The sequence below is a fragment of the Monodon monoceros genome, unplaced genomic scaffold (genome assembly GCF_005190385.1).
Source record: "Monodon monoceros isolate NGI ecotype Baffin Bay Population unplaced genomic scaffold, NGI_Narwhal_1 Super_Scaffold_6, whole genome shotgun sequence".
Classification (NCBI taxonomy): Eukaryota; Metazoa; Chordata; class Mammalia; order Artiodactyla; family Monodontidae; genus Monodon; species Monodon monoceros.
In genome coordinates, this window is record NW_021703783.1 from 61,761,107 (window position 1) to 61,786,822 (window position 25,716).

The following is a 25,716-nucleotide window of genomic DNA, read 5'->3' on the forward strand; positions in this document are numbered from 1 at the left end:
TTGTAGATTATGCATCTTAAATGCCAATAGGCTGTATGATACAAGAATGGAAGCAAAACAGTTTAAGGAGGATTGGCTTTAAAATTGAGTTCAAATCCACTGAACGTGAACTTGACATGCCCCAAATGAAATGCTCCTTCTTTTCCCCACAGCAAACTACCATTTGAAAGAGCTACTCATCATTCAAACAGTAAATATTTCTTAAGTGCCTACTGTGTACCAGCACTGTGCTAAATGCTTTACATGTATTCGTTTGGCCTCAACCAGCCCCTGTGAAACAGACACTGTTATCATCACTTTCTGATGGATGAAAAAGCCGAGGTTTATTTACTTGTCCCAGCGCCATCAGTGGGAAAAAGGGGGAACCCAGGCCCAGACCTGTCTGACCTCAAGCTCAAGTTTTTGACTAATGCCCTTTCAGTACAATCACCAAAAAATCTAGAGAGATTTCAGAAATAAGATGAAATTTTCAAGAGTTCATCCCTACTCTAAAATTCCTTATTTTTTCTTCCTTTCAAAATTGGCTCTTTGGAAGGGTTTATTTTTTCACTCTAAAGTAGAAAATGTGTTGTGCCTAGTTTTTAATCATAGTATTTTAATCTGATTCCAAATAGATGACAAATGATATAAAATAAAAACTCTTTGGAAAAACCAAAATTTCTTGTATATATGCAGTCAAATATTCTTCCTTCTCCTTTCCTTCTTAATATACAGAGTTAATTGAGAAATGTTTGCTGGAGCATAACACAACTATTTACACTGATAAAATAATAGCAAGTGTCTGAAAGTTGATCAAACCTTCAATACAAGTCTAAACAATTTCTTAATTAGGCATTTCTTCCCGGTTACTGAAGTGTAGCTTACTTGGATTGCCCTGCTTTCTCTGAATATTAAAAATGTCACTAATAAATATCCCAACCCATAGCATCTGTCCCAGTTATATTTGAACAGCTGGAGAATTCATCAGTTCTCGGCCTTTTGCCACTGCTCATCCTAAAGAGTGTCGTACCTAAGAATGAACTTCAAGATCTAGATTATAATGCATCTCTGATATTCAAAACAGCAATTTTCTAGTCAGCTCTTGTCAATCAGTAAATTATTTTAAGGAATAGGTGAGGCACCTTGTGAATTTCATTCAAGTCCTTGCAGACTCCTAGCATGCCTGTTCATATATCACTGCTCCATTAAACTATGACATCCAAATGGCCTGAAAGAGCGGGAACTCTCCTCAATACTCTGTAATGGCCTATATGGGAAAAGAATCTAAAAACAGAGTGGGGGGCTTCCCTGGTGGCGCAGTGGTTAAGAATCCACCTGCCAATGCAGGGAACGTGGGTTCGAGTCCTGGTCCGGGAAGATCCCACATGCAGCGGAGCAACTAAGCCCGTGTGCCACAACTACTGAGCCCGTGTGCCACAGCTACTGAGTCCGTGTGCCACAACTACTGAAGCCCCTGGGCCTAGAGCCCGTGCTCCACAACAAGAGAAGCCACTGCAATGAGAAGCCCACACACCGCAACGAAGAGCAGCCCCTGCTCACAACTAAAAGAAAGCCCGTGCACAGCAACGAGGACCCAACGCAGCCAAAAATAAAATAAATTTATTTTAAAAAAAGAGTGGACATATGTGTATGTATAACTTATTCACTTTGCTGTACACCTGAAACTAACACAACATTGTAAATCAACTATACTCCAATAAAATTTTTTCTGAAAATGAAAGAGTTAGTAGAACTTTTGAAACAACTTATCTACCCGATTAAGTTGCACCCTGACAGTATAACTTATCATAAAAATAACAACAAAATATTCTACAAGGAAAACTTATTTATATAGTCAAGTGCAATTGGCTTGGTTTATTCTTATATTAATCTTGAAGTGTTTCTAGCCTGACTAATAGTATGAGCTATTATTAATAATACTAACAGCTTCTAGAACTTTGGGATAAAGTGATAAATCACTATGGTAAGTCCTCATTTTCTCCCAAGTAATTTAAGCCCCAAGCAGTTAGTTAAATGATTCAATTTAAGGAAAAAAACCCCAAAGCACAAGTATCTCCCTGTTCTGTTTATCCAACATAAATATTAAAATTAAAGACTATAAACAGGTAACATGTTTTAAGCATTTTTTGTGACCAGATATTTTGTCCTCATCTTTTTATTTAGGTGCCGTATTCGGAATTGGGTGGCAAAACTCTGGTGATGGCTGTCTATGATTTTGATCGTTTCTCCAAGCATGACATCATTGGGGAATTTAAAGTCCCCATGAACACAGTGGATTTCGGTCACGTAACTGAGGAGTGGCGTGATCTGCAAAGTGCAGAGAAGGAAGAGGTAAGAAAAACATTAGCATTTCTAATGTGACAAGCTGTACTCGCGAGTTGCTACTCTCATACTAACCTATTGAGAGCTGCTGGGGTGACGTGAGTGATGTGGCCCTCCAGCTTCTGACAGTGAGCAAAATAGGGTGAGGGGATTGCATAACCTCGTAAAAAAAGTATACTGATCTTCTGGGTCTTATTTGAAAGAAAACAAAGATTTGTGCAGGTCTACAGATAATTCCCCGGGGTTGAGGGGACAGACACACACACCACTTCTAAAAGCTTAGAAAATATTACACACACACACACACACACACACACACACACACAATCTGCTTCTTTAAAAGGACAGTGAAAAGTCATCTTTTCCTTTGTATTTTTCCACAAAGATTTTGTTTTCTACATAGATTGTATAGCTATTAAATAGAAATGAAATGGCACTTTTTCCTTGATTATTTCTGCATATTACAGACAGTTCATTGTTTCTCCTAAAGATATCAGAGCACAATGGGTAAAACGTCAAATAAAATTCACAAAGGCAGATATTAAATCCACTTTTTAAGTGACTCACATTTTTACAGTATTCTTCACATTGTTTTGCCCCACTTTTAATAGGTTAGCCCAGGATTTCTCTGTGATTTAAAGAAGGGAGTTTCAGTAGCCTTAGTGCATTTAAACTGCATAATAATCAATTCTATTTGATTATGCTATGCCAGCCTGACACTAGCGCTTTTCTGAGCCAGTGTCTCAACAGGCCAATACCAGAAAGGCAAACAATTCTTAGCTTCTCTGAATTCCTAAAGCAACTCCTTTTCCAGCCATTTTTTTGTTCCTAACATGGGTTTATAATTACCCAAGGGATTGCCAACAGCCTTTGTCATTCAGGATCACTAGACGCCTTGGATTCTGTAAGGTGTGGTCACTTTGGGGCCACCAGGGAAATCAGAAAGTAACCCAAGCCTTCAGAGAAACTCAGCCAAGAACATCACCTGGGAATCCTTTCAACCTAAGGTTTTCTGTAACCATTATTATTATTGAGGTTTTAGAACAGGTTTATTTATTACTATACTGAAATTGAAGTTTATTAGTGCTCTAAAATTATTACTTCGTTGTAAAAAAAAAAAAAACGAGTCAAAATTATTTGAGTTAAGTTCTGCTTTTTCTTTGGAAGGAAAACGTTCAGTCAAAATTAAATTCTTGGATATTGAAATAGATTTACCGCCCCTGTGGACAGAACCACCCAAGGATAATATGGAGTTTTTAAGTTTTACAACTTATTTAAGTAGTTCTTCCCTATGAGTAGACCAATATCTATATTAAAATGCAACATCTGTGTGAAAAACATTTAATCCTTTAATCATAATGTTGCTAGTCATTTAACAAAGTAGTGAGCTGTTTCACTGAATTTTTATATTTTATTGACATATTTGACTTTGTAAGTTCCTTGTGGCTGGGGGATAGGGGTGGGACCATAACAAGTATTATTAACTGATAGGTTTTTGTTCATTGATTATTGGTTGGCTTCTTGGTCGAGTATCCAGATAGGACCCACTTGTCCTTCACAAGCCCACCTGTCCAGAGGGCATGGCTCATGTCCTTCCCCTCCAACTAGTCACTATCAAGTGGTATGGGATTCCAAGACTACACCCCTGGGCTTCTGAAAAGTTGGTAAATATTTTTGTCTGTGTTAGGAAATGTAATCCATCAAGCCATTTTCTTCTTTAAAAAATTCTTTGAATACGGGCAGAGTTTGATACTTGACACTAAGCTGACAGGTGTGACGCTAGAATCTACAAGTTTAGGTAGACTGCCCAAAAAGAATCACGTTTTTATTCTCACCCCCTGAATTGCCCGTTTTCTCTCTTTTATAACTTCCTTCCTCCTCATCTTCTCTCCCTATGAAAGATTTTTTTTGTGATCCAACTTACTCAAAATGATTCACCAGGGCTTCCCTGGTGGCGCAGTGGTTGAGAGTCCGCCTGCCGATGCAGGGGACGCAGGTTCGTGCCCTAGTCGGGGAAGATCCCACATGCCGCGGAGCGGCTGGGCCCGTGAGCCATGGCCGCTGAGCCTGCGCGTCCGGAGCCTGTGCTCCGCAACTGGAGAGGCCACGACAGTGAGGGGCCCGCGTACCAAAAAAAAAAAAAAGATTCACCATGCAAACGTTTATTATGTACTGCTATATTCCTAGAACTGTGCCAGGTGTTAAAAAAAAAAAAAAAAAAGAAACGTGAAAAGGGTGGACACTGCTCTGGACACTGCTCTTGCTTTCATGGAGTTTAGTGCTGCCTCACTTTCCTCCCTCACTGCAGTTTTTGCCTCGCTTATTGCCAGCTAGACTGATTTCTAGTAAAAGTCTTGCCTTTAAGATCAAACACTCCTGGGTTTCAATCCCTACAGATCCATTTACTAGCTCAGAGACCTTAGACAAGTCACTTATGCTCTCTAAGCTTCAGGATTTTTTTTTTAATCTAGTAAGTGGTCTAACATTATCTTATTTTACAGATTAAATAGGATAGAGTATAAAGTACCTAGCATGGAGCCTGCTATTTGACCTATTCAACAAGCAAGAGATCTCCCATTCTTTCTTCTTGACCAATCTTTTTTGTGTCCTTTCTTTCTTGTGCTTTCATCTCCCTATTTGTTCTACTCTTTTTCCTCTATGTGTATTGCTCTACTCTTTTCCTCACCACCACTGTACTTACTGAATGGCTCTGGAGATTTTTAATGGGAAATAATTCTATAACTGTACTTTTAAACCCTGGAGCCTTTCCTCTTTGGTATCTACTTGGGAATAATTTTTGGTTTTCAGTTGAGTGACTACTTCCTTTTATCATGATATAGGAAACCTTATAAAACAGATGTCTAGCTTACAAAATATCTCTGGATAACTAGCTTCAGGTATAAACTTTCTCCTAATAAATAAGATTCCAATTAAATTTTATGTCTAAAGAATTACTTCTCACTGATAACGTGCTGTCTTTTCATGCTACTGTTCACTAACTAGAGAAAATTATAGTTGTTTGAATAAACTGAAGTCTTAGATTGACTTTAGTTCTCACGGTTTCAAACAAAATTCTTTTTCCATTTTATATGAGCAATTTTGTTTAAGATTTTTGTTTTGCTTTCCTCTTAAGTGTTAAATCTTCTTTTTAATGTCATAATGAGTGAAAGATACCAAAGAAAGCGAGAAAAAGGAATTCAAGAAACAGCTTTGGAATCTAGAAACTGAACCGCTAGTCATTAATAGTCTGTTCAAGGAGAGACTTGGATTTAAACGGGTTAAATACAGCCCACTAGGATCCAACCCCAGGGTTTTGATAGCATGGGGTAGGCTTTGTTGTTTAAAGTTTAAAAATATAAAAGTCATAAGATGATGAAGCAATTACGTAAGTTAAAGGATTATGTGTTATCTTAGTAAGCAATTAAATACGCAAGCAATTGGGGAGAAACTGGAAAGGAGCCTTATCTAAAAGTTACTAAGCACATGTTTGAAACACAGGGGGTGTTGACGAGAGAAATTAGGCCAGAAGAGCTTCAGCAAGCACACAAATCCCATTGTTAGATTCTAGCCCGTGGAGAAAACCTCTGTGCTGAAGTTTCCATCCTGACTTTATGTTTTTATGACTAACGCAATCCAAGTCCCCTCCCTTACTAGTAGTTCAGGTTCGCTTGCCTTTTTTTTTTGTTTAATGTTGCATGACTGATGACCCACTCTCCTTCCACCTGCTAACAGGTGAAGATGGAATCTGACCTTGCAAGACAGCTAAACCTTTCTCTTCCTTTTATCTCTTTAAAACAGAAGTCCTTTGAGTTTCCAGAGATGGTTACGCATAAAACCATTGTCTTAATTTTCCCCCTTTTCAGGTTAAGGCCTCAAACATCATCCTTTATAATCAGTATATACAATTCTACCACTGGCAAAAGGCTTCTAACATGTATAGCCTCAGGCTACCTGGTGAATTTTTAAGATTTTCTTCCTTTTAATCATTCAAGAATATTTATGTCATCCATAAGTCAAACCTGAAGCCAACCTCCAAATATTTGGAGTAATCCATTCTTTTAATATTTTCACTTAATTACTTCAAATATTATGATCAATAGCTATGACTCCATTTTCTTTTTTAATGAATTTTATTTATGATCATTGCAGCAACTGTATCAGTCAGTCCTGTACCCCAGCATCAAGTACATCTTCAAAGCATTAGACCCTTTTTATTTTAGCATTCGTTCCTAATTTTTCATCCCTATGCCTTCCACTACTACTTTTTAATCCCTAAAAACAGCATAAAATACCACCAGAATGCAACTGGATCCCTTTTTTTTAAGGAGTCTGTCTCATAACTTGACCAGTACTATTTTGTCTCCATTAGAAAATGTCCATCACCTCTCCTTTGTGTAGAATTCGTTAAAGAGTGATTTTTAAATGAGATTCTGTAATCTAGTACAAATGGGAAAAAAACTGATTGCTGAATTAAAACAAGTTGGGACATAATTTAATTAGGACCCAAGCAGAAGGGAAGAGAAACTACTTTAGTGCCTTAATAGAAAATCAGTTTTGCAAGAAAATTTCACATTTTTAAGTCTAATTAGAAAAACATTTAATTCGCAGAAAAGCATTTGGAGCATACATATTCAATCAAAAATCCAAAGTTTTTTAAGCTTATGATAAGTTACTTGATATTCCTTTGGAATGCGTTCAAGTCATTATTCCTTATGGCATCTCTCTTGTCCAAGGATCATGAAAGAACTGATGCTGTTTCTAAGTATACTTAGCAGTCAGATGGTAGCTCACGCCCTCCAAGAATCTCTGCACAACGAATTAGTGCCCTGAACGAAATCCTCATAAAAGGTTAAGTGCAGGAACTTTAATATGGAAGCCAGTAAGAACCTACCTTGTCACTCACAAAATATCACATTAGAGAAATGCAACAAAGACACTCATTTTGACCCACAGCATTCCAGGAAGGCATACTTATTTTTACTTCTTCATTGTCTGTCTTCCCCACTGGACTGTAGGCAGATTGTTCCCAACTGTGAAACCAAGTTTAATCACAGAGGCAAGCATATATATTTGAAATATATTTTCAAATTAATGAATGGGGCAGAGTTGCTTATTATACATGAGAGATGCTTCAAAACTTCCATTTTAAAGTCCATGTTATGGTAATTGTGTTCTTATTTTACAAATGAAGTCTAAAGTATTCTGAAAAACCATCAATAAAGTATCTTAGCACCAAACAATGAAAGTGATTTAGTACCCTTTTGTCTTTTCAGTCTTTTTATATCAAAGGGAGGCAGTATAGATGCTTAGCAAAATCATTCTAATTGTTTTTGTTGATGGTCATGAAAATGATGAGCTTCTCTCACTAATTTTTTGGGGGGAGGTGAGGGGTAAAGGCTTATTCAGGATCTCTTTCCTCTCTATAAACCTTTTTATCCTGTTTCCATGATGCACGGAGAGCTTGTGGCTCAGCTTAATTTAACTTTTATTTAAAGTTAAGATTTAGTTAAAGCTCTGATTTGAGTCTCTGCTGGCAACATGGAAATTTACCCAGAGGGAAATGGGAAAGAATCAATTCCAAGGAGAAGTCCAAGAATATGAACAAAATCTAAGTTTATTGTATCTAGAATATTTGTTGCTAGTCAGATTTATAATAAAATAGATATAAAACAATTCAATAATATTATATTAAGACCATGATATATTTTAGTGTACTTAGTGTCTATGTGTCCATTTTGTGGTACGTGCAACATGATAGTTTCCCTTTAAACTAAGTAGAGTTGCATTTGATTTCTTGGTATGTCTTTGGCCATAGCTGTGGTTTACTTGCATCTGAGTTTGGTCAGAATTTCAATCACCAATATATAACTGTATTGCTATGCATAATAAGAATTGTCGGCTTCATGATGTGGTTTCTAAAAACATCATAGGAAAGAATAACTGGAAATATCCTTCTAGTGTGTAGGACTGTAATTTGATTGCCTTTCTAGTTAAAAAGCCTTTTCAGGCACAAATGGATGAAAACAAATTCTCACTTCACTGAGATTCTAAATGAAAATTTGGTATCATTTGGATGCTAAAATAAAAACGTGGGAACTGTGAGCTTCAGTTTTATTGGGGACTTAACTGAGGACTGTAGCCCCAGAGACAGCCTCTCAGATAGCTCCAAGGAACTCTCAGGAGGACATAAGGGGGGAGGTTAGTATATATGTGATCTTGGCAAAGAGGTTTGGCAAGCAAACGCACATCTCTGTAGAAGGTTGCTAATAGCCACGAGGAAAAGATATCTCAGTTAATGATTTTAGTGCTTTAAAGTATGGGAAGATGCAAGAATTTGGGTTCATAAGATTTTCTCCTGAAAATATCTAACTATCTGAAAGCCTTGTTCTGCCAGTTTTCCCAGAGCACAGAGTGCCTCATTCCTGATTTCCACCCTGAGCTCCTTTCAGGGTATGTTAAAGGTCAGCAACTCCAGTAGCTAATGACTCAATCCTTGTAGAACCAGACAGCAAGCGACATTCTTTAGTTGGCCCTTTTTTTTTTTTTTTTTTTTTTTACTGTGAATTCCCTAGAAAAAATAAATTTAGACTCTAAAGAATTAAGTGAAGGGAGAGACCCTGGACATTTTCAAAATGCCCTTTGACGACCTCCCATGGTTCCCCCATTATCATACCTTAACCTACTGCATTACCCTCCCCTTCACAGCTGTCATGGCCCAGAGGCCTGGATTTCCAACCCAGCTCCCTCGGTTCCAAAATTCATCTTATTAAAAGCTTCCCTTAACTTCTCTACCTAAGTTATAAACACCAATAATAATAAGAGCTACTGTTTACTGAGAATCTACTGTGTGTCCACAAAAAAACTTCACAACAGTCTTCAAAAGTGGCATATTAAATCTGTTTTACAAAACGAGGGGAAAAACAAACCTGAGCCCAGGAAAGTCTAAGTAGTCTGTCCAAGTTCACACAACCAATGCCAGAGCTAAACTTCAAACACCGGTCTTTCTACTTCACCACTCTTTCTACTTCACAATACCACCTGCTTTAAACAGTCTCTCTCAGTCTCTTTAGCCTCCAAGTGTAGCTATAAACTCAACTTAAATGCAAAAAAAAAAAAGAGCAAAACCAAACTGATACAAATTAGATTTTCCTCAGCTTTGGCTTGTTTATTTTGGAATTTCAACATTTGGTCAATTTTCTTTGACAACATTCAACTGATTAAAATCTACATATATATTTTCCCTCTCAAATATTTTAATACACTGCAAATGTAACACAGCAAAAGAAAAAAAACAGTAAATAGCTATGGCATTTTTGTTTCTTCTTCATAATATTTCATAAATACTTAGCATGAATTCCTGTCCAGGACACAAAGTCCTAAAATTCAAAGGTCCTGTCCAGGATACAAAGCCCTAAAATTCAAAGGTACTCATTAACACAAACATGTTATTATTCACTCATGATTGCTGATGAATTTAACGAAGGCAGAGGGATTTTGCTTTCCAATAAAAAAAATTCATTAAATAGAATTTAAACTCCCATTCATTTATTCAGAACATATATTGAATATCTGTGAAATTACCACTGTAAAGTGCATGGAATGGAAGATTAAGATTCACATATGGGAAATGGTCAATAATAGTAGCAAAATTTCGTAATGAAAATTAACAAAAGCAGTTTCGTAAAGAGCCAGATCTGAAGTATAAATTACAGGGCACCGTATGTTTTAGGCACAAAGAAAAGGTACGGACAGGGAGGGTCCGTGGAAGAGTTGAAAAAAGTGAGCTAGTCTTTAAAACTGAGTAGAATTTGAATAGGCAGAAGGAAACTAAGAGTGCCTTACAAAAGTTAAGAGGTGAACAAAAGCCAACTGACAGAGCTAAGACCGCCAATGACAGGCCCAGGTAGAAGTAGAGTGAAAGCTTGAACAGATATCCTGAGAAATAAGATTGAATGAAGTAGTTTAGTGACAGTTTGTCCCTTACAATGTCCGACTGATCAACCTAAACTCAGGACGCTAAATAAAGCTCGTAAAACTTGTTCTTCCCAAGGACAAGAGCTGGAATACGAAAGCCAGCCCCACCTCTATGCCAAGCACTCTAGTAAGTGCTTTTCTCACATGATCTCAGGTAATCCTTGGTGCAGTCCTATGGGGTCATTCTTCAGATCCCTGTTTGGGATTGGCCAATCCCCATTGGCCCGGTGCACCCAGAAGGTAAGCACCAGAATAAAGATTTAGACCTAGGTCTGACTCCCAAACCCATTCTCTCTCTCCTCTGCCATATTGCTACTTAATTGACTAACACTCAGTGAGTCCAAGGATATTGCCAGTCTTGTTTCTCTTCTTATCCCCAGTGCCTGGCACTGTGCCTGGAACATCCCAAGTGCTTAAATAAGTATTTCCAAGTGAACCGGTTGGACAAATTAAAATAAAAATTTTCTTTTACAAACATGCATGAGTCATACCACCTTCAGAGAAGTCATCTTTGAAGGATACCCAGTTATTCCAGTTGTACTACTGCCTATATGGTACATATTTTGAATTCCAGCCCCTCTCTCCAAAAGTCTTTCTCAGTATACAATACAGTCTTCTCTCTGTCCTCAGTTGTGGCCTGTCTTTAAAAGGTAAGTTTGATTGAAATGGTCATAAGCTGTTTCCAAGTATGGCCTATAAGGTGATGATCCAACTGAGTAAAATAGTTTTAGTTATTATGATCAAGTAATGAAGTGGATATTCTTGTGAGACTTCTATTCTGACTCTGACCAAAATGTTTTGAGCAATAACATCATTATATAGTCTCTCAAATGGGTCACTATAGGAAAAATCATCAAGAGATATAAGTTCTGGATACATGTAGTGCCAAGGAAATCTGTTTTAATAGAAACTAGTGTAGGTGTTAGTTTTCTTTTTTATTTAAAGAATAAAGAGTGAGAGTTTTCAGTCGAACTTTAAATACAGCAAAGTGGTTTAGAAGCATGGATTTCATGAATATAGATTGGAGGAGCATAAAGTGAGGAGTGGGAATTGAAATAGGAATGAATAGAAAACAAAAGAAGAGTGAGAAAAATGATATAGACAAGCGCAATCTTGCCTGTATCTGGTTGTTTTATTATTGAAATAGCAAAGAGGATTCTGAGTGGGAAGCAGTGTCATCAATGCAGGAGAATGTCTCGTTCTGTCCTGTCCTCCGATTCCACACCTTTGGATCTTTTACAATGTCATCTTTTCTGGTGGTTCATCATATGCTTTGGAACAATTTTTTTTATTATCTTGTTTGTGACTTCTTCAAATAAAATGTTTTCACCTTCTGCTTTACTCCTGCCTCGCTTTGAGCAAGCCAAATGTTTGTATTGTGAAATCTTTAATCCATTACAATCTGTTACCCTGCAATTAGATGAAATGTCAGCAATTCAGTTGTGCTATTTGTACTAAAGAATAAGGGAGAAGAATGAGGACTTGCTGATAAAGAAGAACTTAAATAATTAAAGGATGAAAGAGAGGGAGCCCGCATACACACATGCAAACCTACTTGTTTTACACGTGGCTAAGGTTCTTTCCAATTGTGAACAAGAGGCCTTAAATACTGCAAATTACTTTTATTCCTTCATTCTTTCATTTATTCAACATATATTTATTAGGGCTCTTTTGTGAGGCAGGGACTGTACTAGCTTCTAGAAAAACAGTGGTGAAGATAAACAGACCCATTAAGCGTAGTCAATTATAATTTAATTATGAGACAGTACCACAAGTAGATAAAAGCTCTGAGCCTGGACTCAACCGATGTGTATCCAACCATGACTCCACTTACTATTGGTGTCCTTAGGCTTGTTACTTAACCCTTCTGTAAAATGGGATTAATATTACCCACCTCCATGAGTTGTGATACACTCTAAAAGATAATTCATTTAAAGCATTTAAACAATACTTGGCACCTAATAAACTCACAGTAAATACTAGGTTTTCTTATTATGGAAGACACTGATCAGAGCCTTTATTTCCTTGCCACTGAAAAAGCACTGCTCTGACCACTAGACTTATATACTTTCTTTTGTGAGGAGACTGAGACAGCCTTAGGGTTCAGAGGACATTAGCATACAGTTCTGATGAAAGACAGGATATCCGAGTTTAGCCCCCATGTGCGAGAAACTGTGGATGAAGACAGACTGTGGATGAAGACAGACTGTGGGTGACATGGAGAAGAGGTCACAAGGCCAATCCAGGGTAAGGCTTAGCACGCATGAGTGGAAGGTGGCACTAACACAGTGTGGCCCCAATGACCACACACTTCTCTATGCTCTGACACCACAAAAAAAGAATTCAAAGTCCAGGCCCTACTAAGTCAAAAAGACTGTCAGTAACAAGTATTGGTGAAGATGTGGCAAAATCGAAACCCTCACACAGCTCTGAAGGGTGTAGCCACTTTTGAAAACAGTTTAGCAGTTTCTCAAAATGTTCAACAGAGAGGATTCATATGACCTAGCAATTCTACTCCTAGGTTTATCCTCGCCCCCCAAAGTGGAGACGCATTTCCACACAAAAAATTGTAGAAGAATGTTCGTAGCAGTATTTTTCACAATTGCCAAAGAGTGGAAAGAATTCAAATTTCCATCAACTGGTGAATAATTAGACAAAACATGCTATAGTCATACAATAGAATATTATTCAGCCATAAAAAAGAGTGTAGCACTGATACGTGCTACAACATGGATAGACCAGAACAGCCAAATCCACACAGACAGAAAGCAGGTTAATGGTTGCCTAAGGCTGGGAGTTGCAGGGTGGGGTGGGGGGCAGTAGAGGAGGCAGCATGAGGAATGACAGCTGGTGGGTATGAGTTTCTTTGTGCGCTGATGAAAGTATTCTAAAATTAGATAGTGGTGATGGTTAACACAACTCTGAATCTACTAAAACCCACTGAATTGTATCCTTCAAGAAGGTGAATTTTCTAGTAGGTGAAGTATAACCTCAATAAAGCAGTTTAAAAAAAAATGTTATTTCAGGCACTGAAACCCTAATCATGGAAGCATGATGTTCTAGGTTGACCTGGGGCTCCATCTGAAACAGAACTGATGTATGCTGGGAATCCTCTCCCAATACTGTTTCCAAAGTTGAGGGATATTTCCTCAAAATATTCCAGTCTCCCTTTAAATCAGAACATGTGTCTGCAGGATCCTGCTCTTCACCACCACACCTCTTGATGTAAGGTCAATGCTAAGACCCCTTGGGTAGGTGAAGAACCCAGGCTCAGGCCACGTGGCTAGCCAGTGAGAACTCAGGATTCAGACACCCTTTTTCTGATTCCAAAGCCATTTTCTACTAGCGTACTCTCTCGTAGGGTAGAAGCTTTAGGGTTGCTTGTCCTGACACAAGAACAATGTTCTAAATGTTAGAACTACCCACTCCCTTTTGCAGTCTGTCTTCCTACGGTAGATTCTCAGAGATTCCTCCAGTTATTTCCTTGCTCTTTTCTGTGCCTTGACTAGCAGCATCATGCCTTTTTTTAATGGAGGTAGAACTCGACATATAATAAAATGCAGATATGAAGTGTACAGTTCAATGTGTCTTCACAACTGTATACACCAATATAAGCACCACTCCAATCAGGTTGCAGAACATTTTTTACCCCCAAGAAGTCCCACACGCATCTTGGTGTCTATACAGGAATGCACTGATACTTACTCTAATGGGATTCTATAGTTTCTTCTTCCTCATTCTCACTAAGTGCCCAGATAATGCTCAGCATCACCTTGATCTCTAACCCACAGCGTATTGTTTCCGCTGTACTGTACGATTGGCACCTCATGACACACATCCCTGTTTTCTAAGTGTCAGTGCCAAGCCGCTTTGTGCTGTTACATAAAAAGATGCCTTGTTTACTTGTTTTGTTGTCTACAGGAGTATAAGCTCCTTGGAAGTAAGGAAAGTATTTACTACTTTTGCACATCACAGTAGTTAGCTCTTAGGAGAACATGTGGCAGGGATCAAATGAGGACAGAACTCGGGCTCCAAATCCCATCAACTCTCTGAGCCTCATTTCCTTGTGTGTAAAATGCTGTTGAAAAATGTAGAACGATATGTACTTAGGTGTTTGAAATTTATTTTTGTTTTTTTCCCAATGATTTTTAGAAAATTCATAGAGTTGTGCAACTGTCAGAACAACCTAATTATAGAACATTTCCATCACCCCAAAGAGAAACGTTGTGCCCATCTGCAATCACTCCCATTCCCAGCCCTCATCCCCAGGCCACTATTGATCTACTTTCTGTCTCTATGGATGGCTATTCTAGACACTGTCTATCAATGTAATTCTACATTATGTGGCCTTTAAAAAGTTATTTTTTCTGGACTTCCCTGGTGGCACGGTGCTTAAGAATCTGCCTGCCAATGCAGGGGACACGGGTTCAAGCCCTGGTCTGGGAAGATCCCACATGCCGCAGAGCAGCTAAGCCCGTGAGCCACAACTACTGAGCCTGCGCTCTAGAGCCCGTGAGCCACAACTACTGTAGCCCGCGCGCCTAGAGCCTGTGCTCCACAAGAGAAGCCACCACAATGAGAAGCCAGCACACAGAAAGGACGAGTAGCCCCCGCTCGCCACAACTAGAGAAAACCCGCATGCAGCAACGAAGACCAAACACAGCCAAAAATAACCAAATTTATTAAAAAAAAAAAAAAAAAAGTTATTTTTCAAACCCAGCTCTGTCTGATGCCAAATGAATTCCCAAAGTAAACAGATACATTGAGTAGAAAATCACTTGCTCTATGGGGGTGGAGTGGGGGGAGATTCATTGTTTCCAGTACCATTTAGCAGTTTCAGTATTTTTCCTCTCACTATAGCACCACTGACAGTCTCAGTATCTCTTTCACTCACTCCTGTCCACTCTTTCCAGATTTCAAGTGCCTGAAGACAAAGAGGAATGGCACCTAAGCTTTGGGGAAGCCTGATGGGAGGTTTCTGTCAGTCTACTGCAAACAAAACTTCTGCCCCTTGGCGTCCCCTGCCAGGCTTATCTCCTCTCTTCTCTCTTTTTATCTCTTCAGGAGAACTCAGGGAACAAATAAACCATTTAGATTGCTTTTTTGCTCCCTTTTAAATGTCCCCCAAGTTGCTAATAACATGCAGTTATTTTCTCCCTGATGGAACACAGCAAGACTGTGAAGCAGGCATGTATGTCAGGGTGCTCACAGGGTCTTACCTGGCCCCCAGGAGCTGGCGGGAGTCCAGCTTGGAAAACACAGGAGTGCACCGGGCAGTAGGAGGACCCAGAGCACAGCGAATCCAGCCTTGGGCAAACCATCTAAAACGCTTAGAGAACAGTGTTCTTAGGGGTAATGCCCTTCATTCTAAAATGAGCCCCTCCTTTCAACATCCTTTCTGAAAGTACCTTCTAAATCAGTATTTTTGTTTTCGGGTGGAACATAATTAGTTTATATGCAAGAACAATTTTCTGGACTTCAGATAACACTGGAGTGTAGAGATGAGGATTTGTGAGTGAAATGTGAGGCCCTACAGACAATTCTATTAGAAGGGAAAAAAGTTGAGGTCTATCCCGATGGGGCTTTTTCTGTAAACCTACATCGTTGGAAACACCTCATAGATTAACTGTGTGGTTTCCTATACTCATAGAACTACATGTTAGATCTGTGGGAAAGAACTACAAGACAGAGCTGCCAAGTAAACTATGAAAAACCTAACAAACTTTTTACCTTAGGTATTGGCATATCCCAATGATCTGTACTGTTCTAGGGTGTGATGGCTTAGGAGTGAATATGATTTGAACCTAATACATTTTTAGAGGGTGTCAAACCCTCTAAAAAACCCTGGTTCTGCCTGTCAGAACCAGGCAGATCCATCTCCTGACCCTGAACATGGTCCTAAAGTAAATCGCTTGAGGAAATTGGATCCCAAAGATTACAGGTGGGGAATTTTGAAGTGTGTCCATATTTCATTGGAGATCAAAGAAGCCTAACTAAAAGAATTGTGGGCTGACTCACATGATAACTTATTTTTGAAAGGGCTGTTTTATCTTGAAGATTATGAGTTAGGAGAAACTAAGGTGATTGGCAGTGGAAAGAATCAGAACGTGTGAAATTCCTTAAAAATTGATTGACTTAAATAACTTTGTCTGTGTTACACATAATTAAAAAAAAACCCTTTAAAAAAAAGGGAAAAAAATTTTTTTTTGTTTTAAAAATACTTCTAGTCATGTCTTCTCATTCTCTAAGCTGCAAACACTCTGGAATGTGGTGAGAGGTTATTTAGCAAAAGTTAACCAACTGCTCTTCAGTTTAAGGTGTTACTTCTGCATGTATAAATCAATATTCCGACAAGGAGCTTCCCTGAATTTTCTCCTTCTGCTAGTGTAGGAGGGGAACTGTCTTTTAGGAACCAGCATAGTGTCAGGAATTGTCTGTTCTTAATTGTATCTCAGTGTCAGAAAGCAAAAATAGAGATTAGAATATTCAAATAGGTCAAGAGTCTGGAGTTTTGTGTTTTGATTTTTGAACATATTTTTGGATAGCCTAAGTCATAAAGAGAGAATGTAGACAGCAGCCTTTGAAATGCTTGCCTGATTTTTAAAAAAAAAAAAAATTTACCATCAATGTTTAACTTAGAATTTGAGGACAGATGTGTGCTGCTTCTTGAGGTCACTGGCTTTCCAAGTCCCATCATGTTGATGCTTTGTTTATATTGAGGCCACATTTGAAAATTACATCCAGGCTATGGAACCTGAGTGTCACAGTAGGATTGCCTAATTTTAGGGGAAATTATGTTATCTTTTTGTTGTTGTTGTTGTTGCGGTACGCGAGCCTCTCACTGGCGTGGCCTCTCCCGTTGCGGAGCACAGGCTCCGGACGCGCAGGCTCAGCGGCCACGGCTCACGGGCCCAGCCGCTCCGCGCCATGTGGGATCTTCCCGGACCGGGACACGAGGCCGTGTCCCCTGCATTGGCAGGCGGACTCTCAACCACTGCGCCACCAGGGAAGCCCTCTTTTTCTTTTTGGTAGACAGTATTTTCAAAGCTCCGTTAGCTAGAAAAACCAGGTAGAGCACAAACTTAGCTTAACTGTGTTTAAACTCCCATCTATTGAGTTTGTGTGGGGGGCAGATGCGTGTTAGGTGTGTTAGCTCATTGATTCCTCACAGTGGCACTCTGGGGTACGTACCCTCCATATCCCCAACGGATAGACAAAGAAGCTGAAACCCAGAGAAACTGAATAGCATGAGGCCATGCAGCTAATGGGAGGCCTGAGTTTCAGACATGGTCCAACTCCAGACACACATCATCCATCACATGGGATTGCCTCTAACTGAAAAAGAGGTTACAAGGCCTGCATTAGGGATGATGTTTTAGTCTGCAAACACACACCCGCTCTGCACACACTCTGTACTTTGTTTCTCTTACTCTTATGCTCTCAACTCTAAGGCCACCACCCTACTGTGCAAAGAGGGCTGCAACAGCTTGCCTCAGTTCAACACCAATCCCAATTCCCAACCCTCTTAGCTGTCCCCCAGCTTTCTGGGTCAATCTTTCTATGACATAGATCCATCTGTGACAGATCCACATAGGATTCACATGTTTCTGTTTCCAAGTCTCTCTATTCCCCAGCTTCCCATCTGTTTCATTCCATCCTATCTCAAGTTCCCAGCAGGAGGAAGTAATTGCTTCCATCTCTTTCATCACCTTTCCTGATACCAGGTCCAATGGTGAACTTGGAGTTGGACATCTGCCTTGTAACTATCCCTAGGGCACCAAAGATCAATGAAACATTTTCATGTTCTCCAGACAGTGTTTAATAAGGTATACTTGAATCTAAGAGAAAGTTCTTTGTAAAACAAAGTATCTTTGTCTGCTTAGAGTTTCCCAAGCCCCTGTGTATCACAAAACAAGAGAAGCTCCTTATTCGCACCCTATACAGAAGATTTTGAGCTCTGTAGAATTTCTCAATATTTTTGTCACTCCCGAAATAATTTTTAAAGAGCAGTGAATCTGCCAGAAAGGGCTGATGCCTTTATGAGGTGCTACAATTTGAAACATGGCACTGACCAACCTGCTAGATTGCCACTTCAAAACTCTACTTCTTACAAGAGAAAGAATAAGAGGGAAAGAAAATGCATGAGCTACCTCTCACCAAACCAGATGATTACTAAGTGCCTGTCATCCAATTTCCAATCTAGCCTTTCTTCAAATCCAAATATTTAATATTTTGAGAATAAAATCATAGCATTCCTGCCTAGAAATCTATGTCATCTTTATATGAATTAATTTCACATATACCTTAGCCAAATTTTTAAACACTTTTTATGTTAGGTCTGAATTTTAGCAGGATAACTAGCATTTATTAAATGAGCAGTGGCTGGTGCCATTGTCAGTCATGACTTCCAAAAACCTCGTATCAGTTGGTGGCAGACCTGGTTTCCTGCACAAGGAAATCATCTCTATCGGGGGATTTCTAGAGACCTTGATTCTCACCACCACCCCAAAACCCCAGCCTCTTCCACCTGCTGGTTTATGGTCTCTCTCCAAAACTCTCCTGACTTTGTAATTCGAATTGCTGATCCATTCCCTTGGGAGGTAAAACAATTTACATATTTAATTTATATATGAAATAATTAAACACATTAGCTCAATTAAATCTCACAGACTTGTGTTATACATATTACGCTAAATGTGCGCATGAGGAAACCAAGACTCACAGAGGCTAAGAAACTTGTCTGAAATCACATAACTAGGAAGTAACGACCAGATGTTTAAATGGTTTGCCGTAAAGTCCATGTTAATTACTATTTATTCTATTTTTAAATTCCAAAGTGGAGCAGGGACTCCACGTCAGATTCCTGGGGTTGAGAGTTAGGAACGGTTCAAGCCACGTATAAAGGGACCTGGTAATTCACTTAGGAAAGAAATGTAGCATGCGACAGTGGTGACCTTTAAAAACTGGATAAGGGTTTTCCCGAAGTAGTAATCAGGATCAGAAGGGTGCCTATTTAAATAGCATACATGCAGTTTGAATTCTTTTTCTTCCTTTTTTGGTGTGCTGGAGGAAAGAAAATTGTTTATCCCAGTGACTGTGACTTCATATCCAACAGTGCTGAACCTCAAGAGAGAAAAGAGATGAGACAGCTGCATTTTAACAAGGTTGATTTAGGCCAGAGCTGCTGTTTGGGGCCTCTGGTTTGAGTCCGAGATAAGTATTTACCAGGATGTACTGCTATACAAGTCACCAGCAAATGATTTCATGGAAGAACCCAGTACACAATCACAAGGATCAAACCCCCTTTCAGATCCTCATGTTCAGCGCATAATGAATTCAGTGCCCTGGGCTAGAACTTAAGTAACTGGGAGCAAAACCCAGCTCATCATATGTCATTTCTAGAGGAAGATAATGCTTGATACATTATGTAATCTCCTGTACGTGAAGCAGGAGGCCACTGCCCAGCCATTAGAGTGTCAGGACAGAAGACAGAAAGAAAGGCTGGGAGCCCAACAGGGAGGGTGTGGTGGATTATTTCTCTCTGGGTGTTGATGTGGTGACCTGCCATATGCCCACTGCCCTTCCCATTCTCAGCATACTCGCCCGCCAATGTTCTCTAAGAAAATGCTTCTGGGTGCCTCCTTTCCACATAAAATCATATGCACTTGGGTTCAGAACCGAGAATGGAAATGGTTCATTTCCCAAATGCAAGTTCTGGCACACCTAAACAAAGATTTGTACGCAGTAAGTTAAAATCTCTCAGAGTTTCAAGCGTCAGTTTTTCAAACATATTCTCGGACTGTGAAAATTAAGGATTAATATATCCCTGAATGGAAACTGCTAATTAACATCTTCTATGCTTTATTCTTCCTATTAAGTCTGAGATTATTTTCTTACTTTTAAACATGCTGCATCTGTTTGGATTATCTTTTTTTTAATAAATTTATTTTTTTTAATTAATTTTTTTTTTTGGCTGCATTGGGTCTTCGTTGCTGCGCACAGGCTTTCTCTAGTTGCGGCGAGTGGGTCCACTCTTCGTTGCGTTGTGCGGGCTTCTCATTGCAGTGGCTTCTCTTGTTGCAGAGCACGGGCTCTAGGCATGCGGGCTCTAGAGCACAGCCTCAGTACTTGTGGCGCGCGGGCTTAGTTGCTCGGTGGCATGTGGGATCTTCCCAGACCAGGGCTCGAACCCATATCCCCTGCACTGGCAGGCAGATTCTTAACCATTGCACCACCAGGGAAATCCTGGATCATCTTTTGTGTCCCATATATTTCAGCTTTATTAGTTGAACTTATTAGTTCATATTTGTCCCCCCAAAATATAGGTTAAATAGGTGATAAGATTTACACTATCTGTTTTTATGAGTTTAACAGTAAATATTATTAATATTGCTTTACATTTGTGTGAGGCTTTCATGTGCTCTAGAGACTGTTGGGAACCAGCCCTGTGTTTCCAAACCAAATTCTCTCTCCCCTCAAGTCTCAGGGCTGTGGCATCTATGGAAGTTGCCTATCTGTTTTGGGCTCTTAAAATAGAAGAACCACAATCTTTCTCTGAGAGAACTGAATAATCAATGCCCATTAATTGGGGGTAAGATATCCATTTGAGGCAGCTTAGAATGACCTTCTGAAGCGACTAAAGCCTAAATAAAAAGGCGTTTAAATGTGGCATGGAAACCAAAGCTACCCCTCCTGGCAGGGTGCAGTGTTGAAACAGCTACCCCAAAGAGCCTACCTCTCTGGAGGGTTTTTTAAAAATAAGCATTGGGGGCTTCCCTGGTGGCGCAGTGGTTGAGAGTCCGCCTGCCGATGCAGGGGACACGGGTTCGTGCCCCGGTCCGGGAAGATCCCACATGCTGCGGAGCGGCTGGGCCCGTGAGCCACGGTCGCTGAGCCTGCGCGTCCGGGGCCTGTGCTCCGCGGCGAGAGAGGCCACAGCAGTGAGAGGCCCGCGTACAGCAAAAAACAAACAAACAAAAAATAAGCCTTGGGGCATGGATTTATAGTCCTGCGATCTCTCATGGGATCTAGCAGCCTGGTGATTCATCAAAGAAGGTGTTTAAAAAGCAAAACCGTGAAAGAAAAAGAGCTGTAGCATCAATCTAGATCAAGGCTCACATGTACTTTCTCTTTTTTTTTTTTTTTTTTTTAACTTCTAATCTCTGCCTGCATTTTCATAAGACCTATCACAGCAGGACATACCCTCTACAATTACTTTGACAAACACTGGTATCAGTACTTAGGTTTTTAGTCTCTTTCAAAGTAGTCAATTTTTGACAGTGAAAAATAGCAGAAACTGATTCCTGAAGCTCTGACTCCAGTCATAGATTTGGAGAGTTGATTTAGCAGAGTGGCTTTCCGAATATTAGCCCCTGGCTAACTTTCTTGGGCAAGTGCCCATAGGCAGCAAAATTTCAGTGGAAACTTACACAAACGCAATAAAAACAGGAGTTATATCGTGTTGACTTTTCTACCAGGTAGATTGTAAAAAAAAAAAAAAAAAAAAAAAAGTACCAGTTTTTTAACAATCTATTTTTAATGACAGTTATATACAGCAAAATATTCTGTCCAGAGATGAGATTTCACATTGTAGAGTTCTTGCAAACAGAAGCAGTAATAAGCTGAGCCTCTGGCCATCCTATCTAAACTACATAGAAATTCATATTCATGGAAGCCAACTTTAACTTATAATTTCACACATTAAAATGGGCTTAGTGCTCCAAAATAGGAAAGTGGCTAATTACACTACCACTTAATGGAATATTAGGCATTAGACATAATTATATGGAAAAATGCTTTAATATGTTAGGCAGAAAAAGCAAAATATAAAATTTTATACATAGATACATATGCTTGTGTTGTAGGTTTTTTAAATATTTGCATATGGAAAAGATAATTTGGGGATCTATGAAAATGAGATTATTGTTTTAGGATGCTAAGATAGTATTTTTGGTCCAATTTTTAACGTACATATATCAATGTAAATTACACACACACATGTACATTTGATATAACAAATAACCACTTTTTCAAAGTTCAGTCTAGTATATTCTGTTTTCTGTACAAGTTTTTATTTTTTTTTAAGTGCTCTACCATGAGTTTTAAGAAAATGCAGGTAAACCCACATGTTCCCTCCTTCATTCACTTCTCTGCTCATAAGACGCCTGCCAGCTGCAATACCCACATATTGAATGGGTTTCCATTTTAACTTATATTCAGCTGATAAGTTTTTCCTTTTCCTTTTTTCCAAATGAGTTTGCCCCAGAAATTTTCCCCTAGATTATTCCACAAAAGCATGTCGTATTTACCCTTAAGTAATTAGAAAATAGGAAGGCGAAAATAGATTAACATTTAAAAATAAGAGAGAGCACCCCTGCCATGCTTCTGTGGCGTTTGAGATGTGCAGTATCATACATGTGTTTTGTCACTGGCAAAGTGAGAAATCTGGAAGGGGCTATGAAAAGTTGTATGGCTGCAATAAAATCTTGACTGACAAAGAGAAGTTTCTGTGGTGAATGTTTCCATGCCCTACAAAGGAATGGGGCAAAATAAAAAGATCAAGACTTATACCTTGGGTTAATGTGGCAAAAACTATATTGGTAAAAAATTTCAGTGCCACTGAGATGCCATCACACAATCACATTGATCAAAATGCTTCCTTGAAGCATGGATTTTCAAGCGTTTGCATTTTTCATGCCAGCCAACTTCTATTCTAAGTAGCCATCAAATTTTCATAACCTTCTCCTGGCCACCTCCAGAAACTGTGGTGGTTAGCAGGTTTGTTCCACTGCAATGAAACCGAGTAACCTTTGGATATTCTTCTATAATATCTGAATCCCACTTACGTATCTTTACAGGGGGAGCCTGAGACTGAGGGAGACTGAACCATGAATTCATTTCTACATGACCTTTGACCTACTTCTGACAGCTAAGGAGATTTGACTTCCTGGCTGGCCTGCTAGAAGCTCAGGGAATGAGACTTCCCAGTATTTACTATGTCATTTTCTAAATCACAGTTTCAGACAGAGTATGATGTAGTATACCTCCTTGGTGGGGAAAAGCAATGTTATGGCCTAGAGGGAAAAAAAAAAAAGCATATGCCCTTATTCTTGTTAGATGCGGAAAAACAAACCATCGGGTGCAGAACAGGAAAATAAATACTGTTATGCACCTAGCTTCATACCAAAAAGATATTACTTTGTTGACCTTGCTTGCCTTTTCAATGCCAACTTCAGGTCTATTTGTTAATGCCAGCTTTGAGTAATTCAAAATGTATATAAAACCATTTTCATGAAACCTACGGTTCATGGAAGACAGAGGAGAGGTTGTCCATTTCGTGTGAGGCCTATGATTTCCCTCTTTCCATACTGATTTATATACCTGCAGGGAGGACTCATGGATCAAGAAGGTACACCTTGGTTCAAACTGCCTCTGCTATTCATGACTGTGCAAACTTGGAGAATTCAGCTAACCTCTCTGTGCTTTAATTTCCTTATGCCTAAGATAGAGAATACAAAACCCTATCACAATGGCAATTATACCTCAAGAAAAACCCTCATCACAGACTACTATAATAAGGTGCTACATGTGAAAACATCCAGAACCAGTAAGCATGCAATGAACACCAGCTTCCTTTCTTTTTTTCTCCTTCTACACTCTTAGGCTATTATAACTTACACAATAATTGTGTTACTTAAATTCCCTACTATTTCTTTCAAATACAAAGACCATATTTACTGATACAGGGGAACAAATACATAAAGCTTAAATCATATTGTGTCATATTTTTTTAAAGGGTAGTCCAACAAAATGGGACCAAGATTTCCTTGCCATTCGTAGACAGTTAATTTTAGTCTTTTTTTTTTTTTTTAACATCTTTTTTGGAGTATAATTGCTTTACAATGGTGTGTTAGTTTCTGCTATATAACAAAGTGAATCCGTGATGTATATACATATATCCCCATATCCCCTTCCTGTTGCATCTCCCTCCCACCCTCCCTATCCCACCCCTCTAGGTGGTCACAAAGCACCGAGCTGATCTCCCTGTGCTATACACCTGCTTCCCACTAGCTATCTATTTTACATTTGGTAGTGTATATATGTCCATGCCACTCTCTCACTTTGTCCCAGCTTACCCTTCCCCCTACCCGTGTCCTCAAGTCCATTCCCTAGTAGGTCTGTGTCTTTATTCCCATCTTGCCCCTAGGTTCTTCAAGACCTTTTTTGTCTGTTTGTTTAGATTCCATATATGTGTGTTAGCATATGGTATTTGTTTTTCTCTTTCTGACTCACTTCACTCTGTATGACACACTCTAGATCCATCCACCTCACTACAAATAACTCAATTTCGTTTCTTTTTATGGCTGAGTAATATCCCATTGTATATATGTGCCACATCTTGTTTATCCATTCATCTGTCAATGGACACTTAGGTTGCTTCCATGTCCTGCCTATTGTAAACAGTGCTGCAATGAACATTGTGGTACATTACTCTTTTTGAATTATGGTTTTCTCAGGGTATATGCCAAGCAGTGGGATTGCTGGGTCATATGGCAGTTCTATTTTTAGTTTTTTTGGTGTTGTTGCGGTAGGCGGGCCTCTCACTGTTGTGGCCTCTCCCGTTGCGGAGCACAAGCTCCGGACGCGCAGGCTCAGCAGCCATGGCTCACGGGTCCAGCCGCTCCGCGGCATGTGGGATCTTCCCAGACCGGGGCACGAACCCACGTCCCCTGCATCAGCAGGCGGGCTCTCAACCGCTGCGCCACCAGGGAAGCCCTATTTTTAGTTTTTTAAGGAACTTCCATACAGTTCTCCATAGTGCCTTATCAATTTACATTCCCACCAAGAGGGTTCCCTTTTCTCCACACCCTCTCCAGCATTTATTGTTTGTAGATTTTTTGATGATGGCCATTCTGACCAGTGTGAGGTGATACCTCATTGTAGTTTTGATTTGCATTTCTCTAATGATTAGTGATGTTGAGCATCCTTTCATGTGTTTGTTGGCAATCTGTGTATCTTCTTTCAAGAAATGTCTATTTAGGTCTTCTGCCCATTTTGGACTGGGTTGTTTGTTTTTTTGATATTGAGCGGCATGAGCTGCTTGTATATTTTGGAGATTAATCCTTTATCAGTTGCTTCATTTGCAAACATTTCCTTCTATTCTGAGGGTTGTCTTTTCATCTTCTTTATGGTTTCCTTTGCTGTGCAAAAGCTTCGAAGTTTCATTAGGTCCCATTTGTTTATTTTTGTTTTTATTTCCATTTCTCTAGGAGGCGGGTCAAAACAAATCTTGCTGTCATTTATGTCATAGTGTGTTCTGCCTATGTTTTCCTCTAAGAGTTTGATAGTGTCTGGCCTTACATCTAGGTCTTTAATCCATCTTCAGTTTATTTTTGTGTACGGTGTTAGGAAGAGTTCTAA

At 39.4% G+C, this 25,716-nt stretch overlaps 1 protein-coding gene and 1 non-coding gene across 2 annotated transcripts in view; both read left to right on the forward strand.

The window, feature by feature from the left end:
- SYT1 (synaptotagmin 1) overlaps positions 1–25,716 on the forward strand; it is a 535,754-nt gene that overhangs the window by 401,935 nt on the left and 108,103 nt on the right. Inside the window, exon 9 of the mRNA XM_029205603.1 lies at positions 2,164–2,331. Within this exon, the coding sequence (XP_029061436.1) occupies positions 2,164–2,331 (168 nt within the window). The remainder of the gene's footprint in view (positions 1–2,163; positions 2,332–25,716) is intronic.
- On the forward strand, positions 15,857–15,987 carry LOC114886265. Its single transcript, XR_003791273.1, has one exon. It is a non-coding gene; the product is annotated as a small nucleolar RNA SNORA18 (small nucleolar RNA).